Source organism: Acomys minous (assembly GCF_964271855.1).
Source record: "Acomys minous genome assembly, chromosome: 2".
In the NCBI taxonomy this organism is placed as follows: Eukaryota; Metazoa; Chordata; class Mammalia; order Rodentia; family Muridae; genus Acomys; species Acomys minous.
The window spans coordinates 93,595,050-93,617,673 of NC_140484.1; the positions used below are offsets into that span (position 1 = coordinate 93,595,050).

At 38.0% G+C, this 22,624-nt stretch overlaps 1 protein-coding gene across 2 annotated transcripts in view; it reads left to right on the forward strand.

Annotated features, from left to right (window-relative positions):
* Positions 1–22,624, forward strand: part of LUZP2 (leucine zipper protein 2) — a 362,411-nt gene that overhangs the window by 154,103 nt on the left and 185,684 nt on the right. For both annotated transcript variants that reach the window (XM_084771425.1, XM_084771424.1), the window contains exon 2: positions 18,651–18,768. In XM_084771425.1, coding sequence (XP_084627551.1) covers positions 18,651–18,768 — 118 coding nt within the window. The remainder of the gene's footprint in view (positions 1–18,650; positions 18,769–22,624) is intronic.

Genomic DNA, 22,624 nt, shown 5'->3' on the forward strand with positions numbered 1-22,624 from the left:
GTCTTGGAATTCTTTCACCCATTGTCTTACAAGCAGGGAGTATGTTTCTGTATTATATATGATCTAATCAGACATTAGTGGGGTCCAAACTTCAGCAAAGAAAAGCAAGAACAAGGGCAAAGGCACCCTATTTTGCGCCTTTGAAGAGTTACTGTTGGGTGCGTTTAAAAGGGAGAACATGAGCTGGGTACTGTTGACTTGACACCTGGAAGACACCTCAGTCATAGCGTTGAATGAGCACAGGAAGCTCATTGGGTGAATTCAACTCCCACCACTTTATAAGAAAAGAGATGTGCGTATCGGTAATCCCAGCATTTAGGATATGGAACCAGGAGGATCAACGTTATCTTTGACTACAAAGGGGAGGAAAACTCTAGGGTGAGGTCCTGTCTTAAACATATTTACCTAAATAAAGTCAGTTTTATAGAGGACATCTTCCATGGGAACTCAGGATTTTAAAAGTAACTTCTTTGTGTCTCCTTTTGTTCTGTGTTAGGCTTTTGGGTCTTTAGAACAAGGTGTTGCTTCCCCTTTAAGACTTCAGTAAGAAATGAGAAAGGTTACATACAGAAGGAGAACACTTTTTCTCTTTCTTAGTTGTGTATTTTTTTCAGTGCTTGTGATCAAGAACCAGAGTCTTACATATATCCAACACCTACTCTACCACAGATTTTGCCGTCATCTTTTTTTTCCAATCCTTGTTCACTATTTCCTGAAAAAAAAAAAAAAGAAAAGAGCCAATGTCAAAGTGTGAACCCTAACATGCATATTTTAGCTTATGAAGTTGTAAAAGTCATTCGTAAACTGGCCACTCACTGGAGACGGACGATGGGGTACTTAAAGGCTGGGTTTGAATATCTACACACTGTCGCTTTCTCTCTGTATTTATCAAGACCCATTGCTAGCGATAGTGAAAACTGTTCCTATTAAAAGTTCTTACACAATGAATCTTTGTGACACACGTGAGGTGTGCATTCCTGGCTTCAGAGCAGATAATTAGGTCCAGAGGACAAAGTACCCAATTACAATATTGCAGTGACTCCAGGACAGGCAGGAAGCTTACCACTGTGACTATTCGCCTCGACCAACTCAAGATTAACCCTGGAAGCTAACATCTTACTTTTCCAAGATTTGTTATTCATTTTCACCTGTGTGGAATAAGGCTCTTTGATTCATAATCTGAAACGGACATGCCTATAGTTCAGATGGGTCAGCAGATGAGGCCAAACTGGCTCCTTGCCAGTTTGCGATGTATGCGAAATATGTGCTCATGATGCTGAAGATCAAGGGGCATTAAGGTGTCTGGAACCAATGATTGTCCATTTAGAAGGTGCAGAGTATGTCAACTTAAGCAGGCTTTATAACTTCCAATGAGAGGCAACCTCTTAGCCTACTGCAAACGTTTCCACTGTGAATTGTGAAATGATAGCCCATTTAATTTTCAGATCAAAAGAATAATTACATTTTAAAGTATATAAAACTAACTTGGCACTTGTGCTTTTTGTCTGACCCTCTGCCTTGATAAAGTTGGGGAAACACAAAATAGCACATTATTTCACCAGATTCAGGCAGGGAAATATATCAGTGTACTATTTATTAAATTACCACTTTTGTTGTTGTAAAAGAAATGTTAGCATGTAGACCATCTGAATCCTCCTTGTTTTCTCTTCACCTGTATGTTAAAACTTTTGTTTCCTTCTCTTGTCCATTGTGGGAGCATTTCTTGAAGGCCTGCATCTGCTAGGAAGGTTCTGGAAGATGAATGACATGTTTCTCCTTGGCCCCTTGCTGTCTGTTCTGTTCCTTCCTCTTCTCGGTTGCCAAGGTGACTCTGCTTTCTTTGAGTGTTTCCCTGAGTGCCATTAAGACTTGAAACTGGCCACAGTGATGGAGATGTGCAGGCACAACCCTGACGTTCTTTGAAAATCCAACAGGTGTCCAGAAGCCTTGCTCAGGAAAGTCTATAGCTCAGTTCACTGATTTGTACTATGTACTTGTCCGGCTTGTTTCCTTGATGCCTCATTCCCACTGCTTCCTGTGTACCATCATTCTCCTCCCAAGCATCTTCACACATCTCACATGCTCAACCATCTTCAATTATTTAGAAGGAAAAGAACATCACATGAAGTGTTCACAATAAGAACACTTCATGTACTGTTTTAACATATTTTACCAGTACCAAGACATTGTTGAACACCTGCCCAATGTGCTGTGCAAGGCCATGCTTCCATACCCTGCTTACCTAAGAATGGAGAGAAAGGGGTGGCCAGTGACCAGGCAAGCAAATATATAAAGTACATGTTCTAGGAGTAGAGAAATTTATCTAAGGTGGGCTTAAACATCTCTCTGAATGCATGCAATAACATTTGATGAGGGGGAAAAGCTATAAATTTGAAGCAGAGTAAGGGAGGGTTATATGAGAGGGTTTGAATGAAAGAAAGGAAGAAATACTGTAGTTATATTGTAATCTCAAAAATAAAGCAATTAATCAAAAGAACAGTGTCAGGGCCTGAAGAGATGGCTCAGCAGTTAAGAGCACTGACTGCTCTTCCAGAGGGCCTGGGTTCAATTCCCAGCATCCACTGGTAGTTCACAATGGTCTGTACCTCCAAGGTCTGACACCCACAGACATACATGCAGGCAAAACACCAATGCACAAAAAAATAAAAATGAATAAAATATTTAAAAATATCAGTGTCACAGGGAACTATAAAAAGCACAGAATTTCTAGAGATGAAAATAGTTCTAGGACTAACTTTAATTTTTTGACTGTCTTCTTCTTCTTCTTCTTCTTCTTCTTCTTCTTCTTCTTCTTCTTCTTCTTCTTCTTCCTCCTCCTCCTCCTCCTCCTCCTCCTCCTCCTCCTCCTCCTCCTCCTCCTCCTCCTCCTCTTCTTCTTCTTCTTCTTCTTCTTCTTTACAATTGCGTGAAGTAAGCACACAGTTACCAGAAGATCTAGTTGTGATTTTGACTTCTGATTTTTATAGTGATGATGAAATACGGCATTGTATTAAGAGATGCTGAATAACCAGGGAAGCCACAGGCACCAATGTGAAGCAGAAATGCTCTGCAGGGTACTTAGAGATGTTGAATAGCCAGGTAAGCCATAGTTACCAGGAATGCTCTCCAGGACACTGCATTAGTAAGCTGCTAAGCCCTGATGTTTTATTGGTCAGATAGATTGAAGCGCTCAGTATATTCTCTTTGACAGGGTCCTTTATATAGCTCATAAGGCTGGCCTCAAGCAATCAATCCACCTTCCAAGATTCCCCAGGGCTTGGATTATAGGTAAGAACCACCAAGCTCAGCTCTAAATTCATTTTTATCTCATGATATTTTCAACTTGGCAAGAGTATTTGGGGGATATAACGCCACAGAATATTTAAAAAAAAAACACTCGTACGGTGAACTTGAAAGAAACTGTAAGGGAAGAAAATGGGAGACAACCACATGTTTTTTAATATATACGTGCCTCCAATATAATATACATTGCATCTGCATACACATTTGAGTAGCCACATGCATATTCTGTTTACCACATATTTATATTTTAAGAGTTATTTTAATTTGCTGTAGTCATTACTACTCTTTCTAGGTTACACCTTTTTTGTTTTGCAATAAATTTCCAATAAATGATGCATAGTTCATATAACTCAAAAGCTTCCTAAAATGTAAATAATGTCATATAAAACTCTGTTGTCATCCTCTTCTCTTTGCCAATGTCATCCTATTTATGTTATATTAGTGTGCCTGAAATATGTCTGGAAGAGAAATTAGGAGCTATGGAAGACTTTAGCTAAACAGGCCTTTATTCCCAGGAGTAAACGATGGAGAAGAGCCTCTGGCTTAAGCACCACTGGGAATTCTGTCTTCCTCTTTCAGCTACTTCCTGCTCTGATCCTGAGAACAGAGAGGTTTAAGTAACCGTGAGCCAGGATTCAACATTTTTGTTACCTTCCCCTCCTTTGGGACACACTGGCCAGTGAGAACTCATTCTGTTGCCTAAGTTATGGTCATCTCTTGCTAGATCCAGACCCACCCATTGTTTCACATAGGCCCCCATCAGGGTCTTTAGGAGTGAAAGTGGACATTCGTAGAATGAATTTCTGAACCGTCATGAAGTCTAGAAAAGAAAAGGATGAATACAGGTGAAAGGTGATCACTTTATTACTGCAAAGCTGCCTTTGGACTGGTCCTCTGTGTAGAATCAGAGGTATCACATAGGACTTGGAGTTCATTTTATTTCTGGCTTTAGGGTGTCCTCTCTTCTTCTTCTTCTTCTTCTTCTTCTTCTTCTTCTTCTTTTTCTTTTTCTTTTTCTTCTTCTTCTGTCTCTGTTACTCTCTCTGTCTCTCTCTCTGTCTCTCTCTGTCTCTCTGTGTGTATCTCTGTCTCTGTCTCTGTCTCTCTCTGTCTCTGTCTCTCTCTCTCTCTCTGTCTCTGTCTCTCTCTCTCTCTCTCTCTCTCTCTCTCTCTCTCTCTCTCTCTCTCTGTCACTAAATACAATTTTCAGAGGACCTGAATCTAAAATGATTCATTATCTTAAATTGGCAAAATTGCTTAAGTTGCCACCCATAACCAAGCAGAAGAGTCATTTCATAACCACACAGAATGTAGAGCCATGGGTTATTGTGCTTACTGGAAATGGTGTTTTATTGTAGGCACTCACAGCATTAGCAAAACAACCAACACATCAATTTTTGTCAACACGATTATACTTCTCTATGACAAATGGTCTAGTGATGGCACAAGCTAGTCCTTCTGAAAATATTTACTACATTTTGACAATAGTTAGATACTCTTTCTATGGTGTGAATTTTTTTAATTACAAATGATTTTTTGTCCTTGAATTATTCATGAAGAGCATTAGGTACCATAGTCTACCTCTGCCACCACATCTGAAAAAATTAATTACATTTTCTTACAATTATGTATTTTTTTACCATATATTAAACAAAAACTGAATATCAGTCATAGCTAAAAAGCTGGTTTCAAAAGAAAAGAAGGAAAAAACAAGAATGAAGGGAGAAAACAATTGAAGCACAGGTTTGCTTAACATACTTTCAAGAAGAAAAAAACTACTAATATTTATACAAATAGAGAGCCTGCTGTGCAGTTCCATAGCTGTGGAGAGCAAGCCAGAATCCCAGGTGTGCTCAAGTATCCAGTGGCTTCTCTTGATGGGGTGAAGTATCTGCTAAGGTCTGCACTGGCCAGTAAGCAGGATCGCACTGTGTGTGACCCTGAGCTCCTTTGGGGAAATGCTCTCTCTTTGCATCATATGCTGGTGATGCTCCAGAGTATAAGACTCTTCCTCAACCTACCCCTGACAAAGTATCTGGAAACCTTTGTGTCACTCTTAAAACTAACTCATTATTCACTCCAAGAATTGTTTTTTTCTGAAGGGGATCTCTGAAACAAGCCAATGATAAATAAGCAAACAGACTCTACACATGAGTGCACACACACACACACACAGACACACACACACACACACACGCACACACACACACAGGTGCACATATCCACATGCATTCACTCATACACATGCACACACATGCATGTGCACACACAGCATTCATGCATACATACTTGACTGTACACATACATATGGACACACATGGGAGCATATAACACAAATGCACAAGCATGCACATATACACACACACACATGCATATATATACTCTTGCACACATATAAACAAAAGCACAACCCAACATCTCAAGGGACTTTTTCCAGAGCACGTGTTCTTACCAGGAAACAAGTGAGCCTGTCTTGTGAGGTGTCATAGCAAAGAGAGATAATCAAATACTCTAACATACATAGAAGACAAATTTCCCTCTAAATTTTCCCAAATACTTGACACAAATGGAATGAATGCCTTCCTCAATTGCTTTCATAAAGACAGTTGTTGCTCTTTGTTTTTCTTTTTCTTCAGATTTAATTTTTAAAATGTTATTTGTTCCACATAAAAACATATATATTTACATTTTCAGCTTTTAGCCAGCTGTTATTGAGCAGGAAGAGTTATCCATATAAACACTCTGCACAGCACAGTTGTGTTAGAAGAGTCATTATGGCTCCTGCCTCACATTTGCCCCTGGTTTATGCTTCGGGAACAGCATGTATAATTACTAGTTACAGCTGTCTTTCTCTCACATATTGTCTTCCTCATATTTCCAATGGTATCTGGCTACAATTGGAATAAATCCTAGGAGGCCAATAGAAACTGCAAAAGCAGTCAAAACTACATGACTTGTCAATTTATGACACTTCACCTCCACATTTTCTTCCCATATAGTGATTCCTCCACTCTGAATTGCACTTCTGTTTACTGCATTTAATAGTTGTGTGCATCATTCAAGGTCCAGTACAAATATACTTAATTCTACGAACTGTCTGTGATAGTTACATGGGAAGGTGACCTTTCCTCACCTTTTACTCCCATCAGGGTTGTTCCTATGTCATCCCCAGTAATTTCTGTATATAGTCTATGTTATTTATATATTTTGAATAATCTGACTAAGGATGATAAAATTTATTTTTTCTAAAAATATACATATGCAGGGATATAACAATAAATGATAGATAGGTAGATAGATAGATGATAGATAGATAGATAGATAGATAGATAAATAGATAGATAGATAGACAGATAATAGGTAGAGATAGATAGCTAGAACTAGATAATCCTCTAGTTCACTACTGTATCAAGTGCTCAACTTGCTAAAAACAAACCTTAGATTGACCTGTTGATATATCTTGGGGCACTTTTTAAAAATGTAAACTGATGTGGATGGGCCCAATCACTATAGGTAGTGCCACCCCTGGGCAGGTGAGCCTAGACCCTATTAAAAAGACGACTAAATGTGAGCCTGACTGAGAGCAAGCCAGTAAGAAATGTTCTTCCATGGTCTCTGTTGCAGTTCCAGCTTCCATGCTCCTGCTTTGAGGTTCTACCATGACTTCCCTCAATGACGCACTATAGTAGGGAACTGTAAACTCTAACTAAACTTTGTTTGAGGTTCTACCATGACTTCCCTCGATGATGCACGATAGCAGGGAACTGTAAACTCTAACTAAACTTTGTTTGAAGTTCTACCATGACTTCCCTCGATGATGCACTATAGCAGGGAACTGTAAACTCTAACTAAACTTTGTTTGGACCATCGGGGGATGGAATAAAGGCACAGAGACTTACTTACTTGTAGACAGGCCTTATAGCTTAAGTGTGTTCTCAACTAGCTCATATAACTTAATTAACCTGTTTATTCTAGTCCACATTTGCCGTGGAGCCCTTCACCTCTCTTTAGTATCAGTATGTTCAACTTCCTCCATCTCTGGCTGGCAAATCTTGTGCCTCTCAATTCTTCCCATGGTTCCTGTGTCTGCTCAGATGTCCTACCCTTCCTCTCCTGCCTTAGCTATAGGCTGTCAGCTCTTTAGTAAACCAGCCAGAAGGTGATGGGGAAGAGTGTTTACAAAGCATTCACGTCAAAGATATCTACAATTGCAAACTTATTTATTATCTATTTGAACTTCAAGTCATTATTTAGATGGGTCTATGCCTTATTACTTATTAAATAGCTATGAAGCCACTTATACTGTTAAAGTAATTATAGACATTTAATGATATGTGTATATTGCCCAACGTATGCTGATGTGTGTGTGTGTGTGTGTGTGTGTGTGTGTGTGTGTGTGTGTGTGTGTAATATATATTGAACACATAGTTTAAGTGTAAAACTGGTCTAAACTTATGGCTGCCATGCTAAATACTTTTTAAAATATATCAGAAACGTTTTAAGTTTACTGAATAAAAGTCTGTAATTGTTGTCATTATTCTATTGCTCTGAGAAAGAGTATGTTTATATTTATATGTCTACCCAGAGCTTTGAATTTTTTGAAGAGTAAAATCAAAGGTATGCGACTTATCTTTGTAGATTTTTCCCCTAAAAACAAAAACAAAAGCAAAACTCAATCCAAATAGGTCAAACCGTAAGAAATTTACCCAAAGTTTAAAGTCTTAAAAAAAAGTGAAAAGAAACAGAGAGATTATCAAAAGAATATGAGCCTGCATTGGGTGCCTATTACTGCCCAAGAAACAAAGGATAATTTAAAACATCAATATACAAAAGTCTATACCAATGAATTAAAAGTAACCTTGTGAGTAGAACATCAAATTAAATTTGAACATTTAGGAATAAAAAACAGAAATTGTGTTTAGGAAGTTATTTTAGAGGTGGCTGAATAGTCATTCCTTGAAAATATAACATCTAACAAATAATTAGAAAATCAAAACTATACAGTGTGTTTGCTCAGAAAACTAATGCATGCCATAAGTTAAACACTAGAGTTTGTGGAGATGACTACTTATATTTCAGGGCAATAAGGTGATGTTGCCATCTGGAACAAAAACAGGTTGCAGATAAGGCTGTCATAACAAATGTCTGAATTAAAGAAAAGAGTAAATGTTAATTCTTTGAGTTAGTCTGAAATTTTTAGACATCTCATGATGTAATGTCAAATTGAATGATCTGTGTTTAATTAAAAAAAGCTTCTCCAGATATTACTACCGTAAGGAAAGCACTTCATTCTCAAGGTCTCTAAGCATTCAGAGTGAGAGCATAAAAAGTTTTCTTTACCACGGAAAAGGAACAAGAGTATGCAAACTTCATGGTAGTGAGATGAGTTGGCAGGGATTCTAACAGCTAAAGAGAAACTATGTCTGTAAGATCAGATGGTTGCAGAGGGAGGGTTAGAGTAGATGTTCCATTGCTTGCTTCAGGTCTAGAATTTTGAGATTGAATAACTATTAATTAACAAAATACTATAATAAGTGGCTAAACACAAGGTGGGAAAACCTTCAGGTTCTCAAAGAAAGAGAGAAACTCACATAGTTTAATGAGCAGTGTGCCTACCCTATTAGCTGGCAGATTGGCTTCTCCTTTAATAATATTGTATATATGCAAAATGATTGGTGTAAAATAACCTTCTGTGATATATTACCAACAGTTCCATGATTCAAATAAGTACTTTGCATGCTTCTCACCTGGGATTGCATTATGTTTCTCAAGGGAAGAGAGAAGTTTCTCAGGTGGAGAAGTTATGAATAAGAAGTTTTAGAATCTCTAATCTAAGAAAGTATTTTTGGCATATGTCCGTCAGTCTGTGAGAAATAGCAGGGATAGCATGACCCAAAAATTACACCGTGGTTGGCTGTGTGCACTGTATTTCCATAGGAGTATGGTGTAGTCAGTGAATGGGGTGAGGTTTATAATCTGCTGTTGCAGACAAAAGAGCAAAAGTGAATGAAAGAATTGTGAAAAAATAGCACCTATGGCATGGGAAAAAAAATCAACAAATGGTGTTACATCCAAATTCTATTAACAGATAAAATGATCAAAATTCTATGAGCACATTTTTTACATACATACAAGGATTAAAACAAAGGAAAATGAAGGCTTACCACAAGCATCTATGAAAAATAATGGAATTTCTTCACTGCAATCTGGAAGATAGTTATGCCAAAATTTTTATTAGACACTGAAGAATGGGTAGATTTTTCAGTTAGCAATAAATTAAGGTAATAAAAAGAAATTATTTAAAATAATATCACTTATATCTTGTAAAATTAAAATATTCTACAAATTAGTGTTTTTAATAAACTTTTACAACAAACAAAACCATAAGCACACATCTCATTTATGTTATTTTAAAATGAGTGTTTAAAGAGTTATCCTTGGTAACCACACAAGAATATTTTCATATATAACTCATATAAATCTAAATGTTAAAGAGCCATATTAGTGGTAAAAAAAAAAAACTCACGACTTTATGATGACAAAACATAACTGAGAAAAAGCATTAAAGGCTGTAAGCACATAGCAATATGCGACCTACTTACCCAGCTAAAACTTTCAATGGGTGCTCACGCAATGAGTGTGTAAGCATCAACTACAAATCTGTAATGCACAATGCACAGGTATTGAAAGCAGCTAAAAGTTGTGAAGGCATCCTGGTGGGAAACTACGTAAATGCCCTTTCTGCAACAGACTCACCTACAAGTCGCATTGTCACTCACACTATAGCAATAATGAGATACTATTAAAAACCACTGAGCTTTTGAATTTAGAAAGTAATATGGAAAATACCAGCAGAGACAAAACTATGAAGCGACAAAAAAAAATTCTCTTCCTGTCCTACTCCATAACTTATCCATTCAGTTTATTGGCCATGGTTACAAAACAAATTGACTATGTGAATATTTTGTGATGCAAGTATTTCATTCATAGGCATTTAGATATTTGCTGGTATGATTATATTCATATCTCAACAACACAAGTTATGTGAAATATCCATTATTCATAACAGTCAAAACCACTATTCGTAAACACACAAATACTAGACAAATACACATCTATCTATCAATATTGGAAAAGACACGTTACAATAAATTATTCTCTACCATACATTGTTGAAGCGAAAATTGTCCAACTGTTGGGAAGAATGAATGTCAACTATCAGGTCATGTTTGGGGAGGGAGGGGAATGTGACGAATGAGTGAGTGTAAATCGATGCTTCTCCCATATTTCCTATTTCTTAAATTTCTGATATATGCAGTTTTAATGGTTAATAAGTTGTTTTTCTGGGATTTTGTTTATTCTTCTGTGTGTATCCAGTACAACTGTAACATACATATTTACAAGTGGCCTGAGAAAAAGGATTCCTTCTGAAAGTTAAAAAAATCTCTGCAGCCAGTAATAAATACTACATGATGCTCCTTCTGTAAATGATGAAGAAGGGCTTCTCCTATTTTCTCCTTTCAACAATGCTTTGGAAGCTATCTCTAGTAGGAGGGAGTCATGGAGTAAGTAGTGAAACAGGACTTAAAATCAGTTCTGGGGATTGGATAGAGTTACATGGCTCAAAAGCAAAACAAAACAAAACAACGAGGTTTCCCTCTAAAATCAAGCTAAAATAAAGTCAGCTATGAATGTGTAATAAACACAACGTCTGGAATAAAGATCAGCTTTACAGAATTCATAGTTTCAAAATTACAAGTGTCTAATAGTCAAGTAGTTGAAGAAATAGTCACAACACCAATAAGTTCAACAAATAGTGGTAATCACATATAATAATTCCATTGTGGCACGGAAAGGTAAACATGAGCTAGAATAATAGATGAAAGTATGTGTATTTCTAGGTGGTTAGATGCACATGTTATCTATGCCTTTAGTATAACTGAGTGCACATTCTATTAGATTCCCAGTAGGTATGTATGCAAACTATTGGGACTCTAGATGAGAGAAGCATGGGAGAATGGCAAAGTAGAAGGATCCAGAGGGTCCTAGAAACCTACAAGAAGAACATTATGATAGGCAGATTTGGGCACAGGGGTCCTGCTCAAACTCAGGCACCAGCCAAGGACAATACAGGCGGTAAACCTTAAACCCCTACCCAGATCTAGACAATGGACAGAACACTCTCCACAGTAGAATGGAGAGTGGGATATTACTTTCTCACATACTCTGGTGCCTCACCTTTGACCATGTCCCCTGGAGGGGGAGACCTGGTGGCACTCAGAGGAAAGACAGCAGGTTACTGAGAAGAGACTTGATACCCTATGAGTATATACAGGGGGAGGTAATCCCCCTCAGGAACAGTCATAGGGGAGGAGAATAAGGGGAAAATGGGAGGGAGGGAAGAATGGGAGGATACAAGGGATGGGATAACCATTGAGATGTAACAAGAATAAATTTATAAAGAAAAAAATGCAAAAAAATAAATAAATAAAAATGAAAAAATAAAATAAAATACACTGAAAGAAAAAAGAAAGAAAAACAATGTTAATAAGACAAGAACCAGAGCAGTTGGAGGGAGCAAACTTAAGAAGAATAAGAACATAACATAGTTTTAATGATTAAGCCATATTACTTTGAAACAGACCTTTTTATAAATAAAACAACATATAGTTCAAATATACCTCATTTTTTACCTGTGGACAGATTGATAGTCACTTGATAGGTGATTATTACGATAGATAAATAGTAGATATATAGATAGACAGATAGCTGCTAGATAAAAGATCCATCGTTAAATGATAGGCAAAGGTACGACAGATGATTGATTCTTTGATGAAACAAAAGAAATAGATAATATGGAGATAGGTAGATAGATGATAGATGGGTAGATATATAGGTAAAAGACAATAGATACATAGATCATGGATAGATAATTAAGCAGTAGATTATAATTAATAAACAATGCTAAACAAATAATAGTTATAAATTATGGAGAGGAATATTTTAATTTCAAATCACAGACTGATATTTTCTACACAGAACGATCATCAGCAAGCTATATTGACTAATGAGTTCAGAAATATATTAGAAACCTATTATGATTTTCAAACATCAAAATTGTAGCCTTTGCTATATTAGAAGTAAATCCAGTTTTAGATAGAATCTTTATTTCTTTTTTTAAAAAAGTTAAAATATGTTTGTTTTTGTTGTATAAATAGGACTATACTCTTATAAAAAGAAGAATTTTAAACACAAAGCCACAGGAAAAAAAATGTGTAAGAAATTGGAAGACAAGCCCCTCTGCATTAAGAGAGATCCAAGATAGAGAATGTTATCTCACAGTCTCAGAAGCCAAGCCCAAAACAGCTTGAATTTTTATATTGATACTCCATAATTGTGAGGCAAAAATAGTCTTTTCATCACTACCCGTTCTGCAATACTTTGTTGTGACAGTCTTAACAAATGCAAAATCAGACCCGACTTAGAAATGTAGAACTGATACAGAGAAATGGAAGCAAAAATACATAAAAATGGACCCATTATCTCACAAAGTAGCTGAAAATTATGTTAGAAAGTAGCTGTAAATCTGTGCTGGCTAGTTTTTGTCAACTTGACACTAGCTAGAGTTATCTGAGAAAAGAGAACCATATCTGAGAAAAAAAATGCCTCAATAAGTTTATCCTGAAGAGAAGCCTTTGGGCATTTTCTCAGTTAGTGATTGACATGGGAGGCCCAGTTCACAGTGGGCCTCTGAGCAGTGCCACCCCTGAGGATATGGTCCTAGGTGTCATAAAAAAGCAGGCTGAGTTTTGGTTGACTGCTCAGGTAGCAAACTGTCTCTGTCATCATCTCCTTTGGAAAGCCGCTAACCTGCACTCCCTGTATACTCGGGTGATTAATTTTATTCCTTCTCAAGTCTCTGATGGGCTTGAAGAACAGATGTTTAGTTTTACAATTAAGCTTAGTTGCTTAGGGGTTAAGATGTTTTTAGGTCCAGACAGATGTTTTAAGTTGATAATGACGAGATATGATAGATATTGATTTACATTCAGAATTTTAGATGCACCAAGATAGGAAAGATGTTCTCTTCAAACTGCCAAATACAGACAGACAAAACACTAAGAATGTAACATTTATATAATTCCTGATTGTTTCATGGTTCTTCTTGCTGTAGGAAGGGTATTGTACATATGCATAATAATGTAAATGTATATGTAAAAATAATATTTAATAAAAAAGAAATGAGGGGAAAAAAGCAGGCTGAGCCAGCCATGGAGGAAGAGAAGTAATATGCATGCACCTCAATGGCTTCTGAATCAGCTCTTGCTTCCAGGCTCCTGCTTTGAGTTCCTCCCCGCACATCCACAGATGATGGACTACAAACTGTAAAAGCATCAAATGCCCAGAAAAAATGTATTTTAGAGAATGCTAGCTTACTATCTCATGTTGGTATTAACTTGATAGTTTTAATTCACTGTCTTCACCTATGAGAATATTATTTTTTCTTTATATATATATATATTTTTAATTAATTTGTTCTTGTTACATCTCAATGGTTATCCCCTCCCTTGTATCCTCCCATTCCTCCCTCCCTCACATTTTCCCCTTACTCCCCTCCCCTATGACTGTGCCTGAGGGGGATTACCTCCCCCTGTATATGATCATAGGGTATCAAGTCTCTTCTTGGTAGCCTGCTATCCTTCCTCTGAGTGCCACCAGCTCTCCCCCTCCAGGGGACATGGTATGACATATAATATTCTCTTGCTTAGAAGTTACTCTAACTAAGGAAGAGAATATTACATGTCATATAAATATTAAAAAATATGTGTATGGTCACCTACCTGGATTTTATTACTTACTAAGAGAAAGAAAAGTTTAGAGTTAGAAAACTCAAACATGCAATGATGAGATGAACGCTAACCATCTGGAAAGACCTCAGAGAGAGATGCAGCCAACGGCAGAACATAAGTGAAGGGTGCACCTTTTCATTTTATTATGATTTTTAAAGAAATTTTTATTGGAAAATAAAAAAGCACTTACTGTAAATGGAACAACATACTGTGGTCACATCTGTCCATTTCTACTCTGTGGAGTTAGTGTTTGTAACTAATAGGTGGTGATTAATTGATTAAGCTTTCTGTATATTTCTCTAATTAATTGTATCCTGTTTATGATTACTTTGCATTTACGAAACAATAAATTAAAGTCCTTAGGTGCATTTTCTCATGAAAGTTGGAAACACTGAATATGATAATGAAATTAAAAATAATTTTAAACTATATTAAAAATAGCAAAAAATACTTAAACTTTCATTTGATGAAAAATTACAAATGACAAGAAAAAGCAATATTGAATATTTATACATTTAATATAAAAGGAAAAAGAACTAGTCTATAAATTTTATGGAATGCATGATGAACACTTAGCTCCAAACTCATACCGAGGTCAGCATTCTTGTCCTGAAGTCGGTTTATTTTTAGAGTAGTGGCTGAGACAGGGAGCTCCAATCTGACTGATAGACCACTTTCATAATAACATCTTGTCCTTGGATGTGATTTATTATCTTATTGACTCAGTTATTTCAGCTGTAAAATAGGGTTACCAGGAGTGCTTACCTTCTGGAGTTCTGTGAAGATGAAATGAGTTATATCAACCCTCACGCAAAACATTGTCGATGTGTTTCAGTGATCAATACGATTTATAATACACTATATGATAATCTAGGGACATGTTTATTGTATAAGAGAATCCGAAGATGTGGGATGATGCTGTACATTTGGGTTAAACAGAGATGAACCTTCATTATTATTTGATATTTTATTTTGTCAGTGTGACCTGTGAACCCCTGTGACTCTATAAGTATATGATTATTGATTAATCATGCTAGACCAGGTCTGTGTCAGGGCCATTGAGGTATACTATGCTTCTTAGCAAGAACCTTTCCAATCTCCTTTTTACAATTAGAAGGTGAAGGGCAGTAAACACCTACATTTAATAAGGAAAACAACAAAAATTATCACTGAAACCAACTCTAGTTGAAATAAATTTGCTGACCACTGATAAACTCCACAATGCAAATTATTCATTTGTAATTCTGCAGAGCATCTATGAAATTCATTAAGTTTCTCATGAACAAAGACATTACTCATTTTGAAAGCCTCATTATTTACACTGGGGTCAAACTTTGTATAAACTACACATTTTAACACAAAAGTGTAGGTATCTTACATTTTACAGACAAAGTTCTAAAACTTAGAAAGTTTAGCACTCATTTCAGCAAGCTCGGGGCTGAATACAACGACCTTTCGCTGCACACTGCATGATTTCTTTTTAAAATTATTTATTCATTTTACATCCATATCATAGCCCCATCCATCCCTTCCCCCTTCCTCTCCCCCTCCTCTATTCCTCAGAAAAGGGGAGCCCCTCCCTATCCACCCTATCCACCCAGCCCAGCTCACCAAGTTGCATCAGGACTGAAAATGTCCTCTTCCCCTGTGGCCTTGCGAGACAGCCCTGACAGGGGGAGTGATCAAAATACAGGCAACAGAGTCCATGTCAGAGAGAGCCCCCACTTGCCTTACTAGGGAACCCACATGAAGCCTAAACTGCCCACCTGTGTAAGGGGCCTAGATCCGGTCTATTCATGGTCCTTGGTTAGTGCTTCAGTCTCAGCAAGCCCCTCTGGGCCCTAGTTAGTTGGCTCTGTTGGTCATCTTGTGGAGCTTCTGTCCCCACCCCCCCAGGTCCTTCTAGCTATGCCCCATTTTCCCACAGGACTTCCTATGCTTTGCCCAATGTTTGCCTGAGTCTCCGCATCTGTTTGGATTTGCTGCTGGGTGTAGCCACTCAGAGGATAGTTATGCAAGGCTCCAGTCTGGCAGCATAGCAGAATATCTTTAATAGTATCAGGGGTTCTGTCCATTGTCTAGATCTGGGTAGGGGTTTAAAATTTACCGCCCATATTGTCCTTGGCTGGTGCCTTAGTGGAGAGTGGGATATGACTTTCTCACATACTCTGGTGCCTCACCTTTGACCATGTCCCCTGGAGGGGGAGACCTGGTGGCACTCAGAGGAAGGACAGCAGGTTACCAAGAAGAGACTTGATACCCTATGAACATATACAGGGGGAGGTAATCCCCCTCAGGAACAGTCATAGGGGAGGGGAATAAGAGGAAAATGGGAGGGAGGGAAGAATGGGAGGATACAAGGGATGGGGTAACCATTGAGATGTAACAAGAATAAATTAATAAAGGAGAAAAAAAATAGTGTCAGGGGTTGGCTCTCTCCCATGGAGTGGGTCTCAGGTTGGGCCAGGCAATGGTTGGACATTCCCTCAACTTCTTCCCCATCTTTCTCTCTGCATATCCTGCAGGCAGGGTACATTTGGGGTCAATGTTTTTGTGTGTAGGTTGTTGTTCTCCCTCCACTAGGCGTTCCATCTAGTTACAGGGTGTCTCCTTCAGTCTCCATGGCCCCTGCTACTAGGAGTCTTATCTAGAGTCCACCTCACATCCTCTCAGAAGCCAATCCAGACTTGGTCTCCAGCTTGACACAGAAATACCCCCGCCCACAGTTTCTCTTTTCTCTCAGGCTTTCTGTCCTTCAGCCCTGCTTCTCTCAGGTCTGATTTCCACCCTCGTTTCTTTCTGTGCTCCTTCCCCTACCTTGTTCTCTTTCTTCAGCCACTTCCGCTGTCTATTTCCCCTAGGAGTAAGATTCAAGTAGCCTCCCTTGTGTGATTTCTTGATGAAGGGCTAGTTCCAGAAGTTGTTGAAATCTCAAACACGGCATCATTAGTAACCTCCACCTCCATCCAAAGAGCACATAAAAGCAAGATCATTTACAAAAGCAGGTTTTGTATTCATTTTATTTCCTTTGATGTATGAAAATCGGTCACTATGCTTTCCTGTGTATTTGCTTCTAATGTACTCAGGGTTCTACCCTGCACCACTGCGTGCTGGCTTCTTTGCCCGTATCCCGTTCTCCACAGCTTCACTTTCAAGTCTTTGGATAAGGAAGACTTCTCAAACCACAAATCTGACCTTGTCTCTCCCTGACTAGAATATCTTCAGTTAACTCCTTATTCTCCAAACAGAGCCCCAAGTCAGGAGCACCACTCTGAAGGCTGGTGTGTCTTTCCCCCTCTTCCCACATTCTCTTTCCAGCAACTAGATGTCCCACCCTTTCATCAGGTCTTCACATGTGACATTTATTCACTTAAAATAACTTTACCGCCATTGGCAGTTTATATGCACTTTCTTGCTTTTTCTCTAATTCATAGTTACCTTCATAATATATCGTTTGTATTCTCTTAGTATGTCCTCTTTGGATTTTTTCCTCTCGTATGTGTTCCAATTAATAACTGTATACTTCCTCTATTAGGCATAGGGTCTTTGGGGGGTTTTGGTTGTTTTTAACTAGAAAATATTTGTGGAGAGCTGCGAGGTGCCGAGCCTTAATATGGCGCAGGCTTCCGCCTTCCGCCATCCTGACGGCGAGCGCTCTCTAAGATAAACAAGTCCTTATATGGCAAAAGGCTGTGCAAGGGTAACTGGTGATCTGATGACGAGCAGTCCTGCTCTGACACGGACCCATGAGGAGGTGGCACCTGGCATGAGCTGATTGGCCCTTGAGTTGTACTTAAGCTTGGCCCTTCCCTTCTTCGGGGCCATTCCCACTGAGCTTAATCCTGAGTAAAGATCTCGAGAAGAAGTCTGATTGTTGGTGTCTTATTTCTGCTGGACGGTGCAGCGCCGACAAATATTTTTTTGCCCATGAGGGCCCCATGGCCTGTATTTTCTGCATACTGAGCTTTTGATTGTATATAAACTTAGCACGGCCGGCCTGGTATCGGGGCCACCCACTCCTCCCACTTCATCCCCCTCAAATAGCCGCGGCCAATAAAGATTCATGTTCAGTCAAAAAAATAAAAAAATTTAAAAAAAAAGAATGTTCTCCTCTCTGGACCAAGAATGAAATCAAGGCCTCTGCTTTCAATCTAGCTCTACCCTCACTAACAAAACCTACCCAAATCTCTGGGGGTATTTCTCCAAAGCCCCTTCTCTTGCAACAAATATTGAAATGCCCAGAAAAAGATAGTGATATTATAGAAACGATCTGCTTTATAAACTAAACGTCCAAACCTACATTGTATGCACAGAAATTATACTGTCTTGGGGACCCTGAGTCTGGATGGTTCCCTCTGCAAGTGAAGTCTTTATCATAGAACTGCCTGTTAAAGTTTTTTGTCTAGTTTGCTGAAACTCTCAGGCTTAGTGGTTATGCCTGAGGACGAGGACGGGGAAAGCCTGTGGAGGGCTCTCATGCCCTTTTTTCTGTGTTAGACAGGACTATGAAGAGCTACAGAAGCAGCTGAAGGAAGTCTTTAAGGAGCGCAGCTCAGTCCTGAGGCAGCTGACAAAGACATCCAGAGAATTGGACGGGATCAAAGTCAACCTTCAGGTGAGTTGAAAACTAATTTTTTCTCCGCAGCAAAGAAGTCTATTCCCCTGCCCCCACCCTCACTGGACTGATATGCATCTTTAAACAATTTTCTCTACATCTCTGGGCTTGATCAACCCAGTTATTATTTATTATTTGAGCTTTGAAATGAACTATCCTTTGAAATGGTCTAGGAGACCTGCAGTTTCCAAACATCAAAAAGAGAAAATTGTGTACTTGGCAAAGCCATCAGTTCCTCTCAGCTTCCAAGATCAGTTTCACCTCTGTGTATGTGATATTACAAACTGATGGAATGGAATTACAGGAAGGATAAATAGGAAAGAATTTTAGATTTTCCCTGGGATAGCTCTAAATATCCGTTAGGCAATTTCTTCATAGAAATGGACGAATCTCTTACAAAGGCGAATATCACATTTAAAAGAAGACAAAACAAAATTCAAATAAAACAAACAAACAATTTTTTTTTCTTTTTGGTTTTTCAAGACAGGGTTTCTCTGTGTAGCCTTGGCTGTCCTGGATGGAACTCACTCTATAGACCAGATCTACCTGCCTCTGCCTCGTGAGTGCTGGAATTAAAGGCATACAACACCACCACCCAGTTAAATATCTTTCTAAAACACCCAATAATACTATTTTTCTGTGAACTTACATTTTCATTTTATTGAAAACAGATTTTTTCATATAATATATTCTAATTATGACTACTCCTCCCATAACTCCTCCAGGCTCCTCCTTAACCCCCTCTCATCCAGATCCACATTCTTTCTGTCACTTATGAGAGAAAAAACAGAACTAGGGGATAATAATAAAATAATGAGGTTTGAAAAACTAATCAGAACAGAATAAAAACAAACAGAATGAAAATGGCCAAAAGGAAAAGCATACAAAACACATATGGACACAGATACACACATTCTGAACCCACAGGAATTCCATGAAAACACAACACAGAAGGCACAATATACACACAATGGTTAAAAACAAATATTACGGGACACAACATTATGAGACATAGAATAGCACTTTGATGTCTGACTTTACACAGTTTATTCACTGAGTGCCTACTGTATACTAAATTCTTTAGCGGCATTGCATAATTTAATTTTTTAAGCAAACATAGGAGATGGTACTCCTGTGATTTTTGTTATTATTCATAAGCGATATTATCTAGAGAAAGCTATTTGTTTTTTGAAAGTCAATAACGACTCTAGAGTTTAAATGTCAAGGATTTTGCTTCAGAGACTTTCCACACACCACAGAACTGAGCCTGTATATTACTTTGGTCCTTGAGGTCCGCAAGATGCCATGATGCCATGATGGCACTGTAGGAAAGATGGTGGTAGTGGTGCAGTCAGCCACTAGAGCATTGACTTTGGCCCAGCTTATTGTTTAAGCTCTTGCTACAGAAGTTGTGCTAAACGTTAAAAGAGTAAAACTAATCACCACCCTACAGGACATGATGACAGGTAGAAGGATTAGGCTGTTCTTGAGGAGCAGTGCTATGCACTCGGGGCATCAGATTCTGAAAAGCAAAGAAGAGGATTCAAATTGTTTTAGTTGGGAAAGCCAAGACACAGATTACAGAGAAGAAAATGAACAGGTAAACAAGCCTGGAAGAGATATTCAAGACATCTGTCTGTTCTCAGCAGGATGGAACACCTGGCACAGGAGCATGTGGTGAGATACCCTGGAGTGACCAGTGATTACTGTGTTCCCAGGACACTCTGCTTCCTAAGTCAAGGTGTCTCCTTATAAATTAGAATGTTCATTAAGAAAAGTTTTCATGGAGCTATATCTTTTGAAAGGATAAGAATCTTGGCTGAAATGTTGTTACAATGCTGAAAATGTGTTTTTTGGTTTGTTTTGTGGTGCTACAATGCTACACAATGTGTTTTTTATTTATCTTGATAAATCCTTTTAGCAAACCCTTCACAAAATTAGCATAGTATTATGTTTATTATAAAATAAAGGGTGAAGACTTAAGTGGATCATAGGATGTGGGTTGGTCATTCACATAAAAAGGGTGATATCAGATTTCAAACTTAAAGTAAATGAATATATAACTATGTGTTATATGTGACTTTTTCTGATGAGATGTGAACAAGATGTCGATGCACCTCAGATCGAGAGCTAGCAACAGCCCACAGAAACTAGCCCACCTATTATGAGACAACGAATAGCACTTTGATATCTGACTTTATACATTGTACTCACTGAATACCCACCACATACTAAATTATTTGGCGGCATTTTTATAAAAGAATTTCATCATTGTATGATGTAATTACCTTGCCTGGTGTAATTTTTTTTATATAAATATAGGAGATGGTAGGTACTCTTCTGATTTTTTTCTTGGTGAACCGATGATTTTGATTGGAGTTAGTTACAGGAGTATGGGTGAGCCAAGACATGAGCTACAAGCAGCTACCCTATCTCACCAACCTTAGGCAACTTCTGCTGGTTTGCTTGTCTGTTTTAAGATGGGCTCTAGTTTTCATGCTGGCTTTGAGCTTGCTATATAGCTGGTGATGAACATGTACATCTGATCCTCATGTTTCCAGCTCCTCAGTATCGGGAATACATGTGCCTCCTGCTCTCTCCACTTCTTATATAATTCTGGAGCTAGAACCAGCAGATTTCCACATGCTAGGCTGGTACTCTACAAGCTGTTGCGATGCATTGAAAACATGTACTATACTCAATAAGATGATGCTATTAGGTCCAATTTGTGGTAAATAGGTTGGAAATAATCACAGTTACTCTAATTTCAAGATAACATACATGTCCTGTCCAGACGACAGAGTTCCTCAATGCATCAAACATGTCTTTTTTTATATATATTTATTTTAGTATTTTACCTTTAAACATCTCTTTTTAAAATTTTATTAGTTCTTAAAAGTATTTATTCATATATTTTAACTGTATGTGAATGAATGTATTGCCTACACGTATGGCTCTACACCATGTGCATGAAGGACATGTGGCATCCAGAAAAGCGTGTTCGATCCTTTGGGGCTGGGCTTACAGAGAGCTGTTATCATCTATGTGAATACTTGTAACCAAACCCTGGTCTTCTGCAGGAGGAGAAAGCACTCTTAGCAACTCTCTCCAGCCCCTCTTAGATTTTTTTTGTTTGCTTGTTTATTGGTTTGCTTTTTAATGCAAGGTATCAAAGGCAGTGAAATCGAACTATTGAAATTAGATTTCCAGCTGATATTCTTCATAACTTTATCCTGTGTGCAAGGAGAATATAGGGTGATCAAAAAATGTATTAGGTAATAAGTTGGTAAATCTACCTTCCTATCACTGAAAGAGTCAAGAACATCATGAAATGATTGTTTACTATTGACTGGATGTTTCTGAAGACAAAATAACTATGTGAAATAGGTCTTCTACAGGCTATGTCTTGCTGACACCCATCCAATGTGTGGGCCTCTTACTGCAGAACTATGTGTGTATCACCAGTTATGTAATCCAGAGCTTTAGTTACACACTCTATTTATATTCCTACCTCTACATCTAGTTATTTAAAATTTTTTGTTATTTGAAATATTTCAATAGAGTCCTCTGACCTTTCAATCTGCATTTTCCTCAACGCTCCTAAAATGTAGGGAATAGTCAATAATACATAAACACATTTACAATGTCTTTTCATCTCCTTTGATCTGAGTTGACTCATAAATAAAACTGCCCCTTAAACATTTCATAACTTTTACCAAATGAATAGGGCACAGGGCTGACTTTGTGATCTATACAGGTTGGATCCATGATGCACACTGATCTGTTTGATTGTTGAGATGCCCCACTATAATTCCTCATACTGACCTTTTTTTTTTGTTGTTAGGAGAAGCTGTTT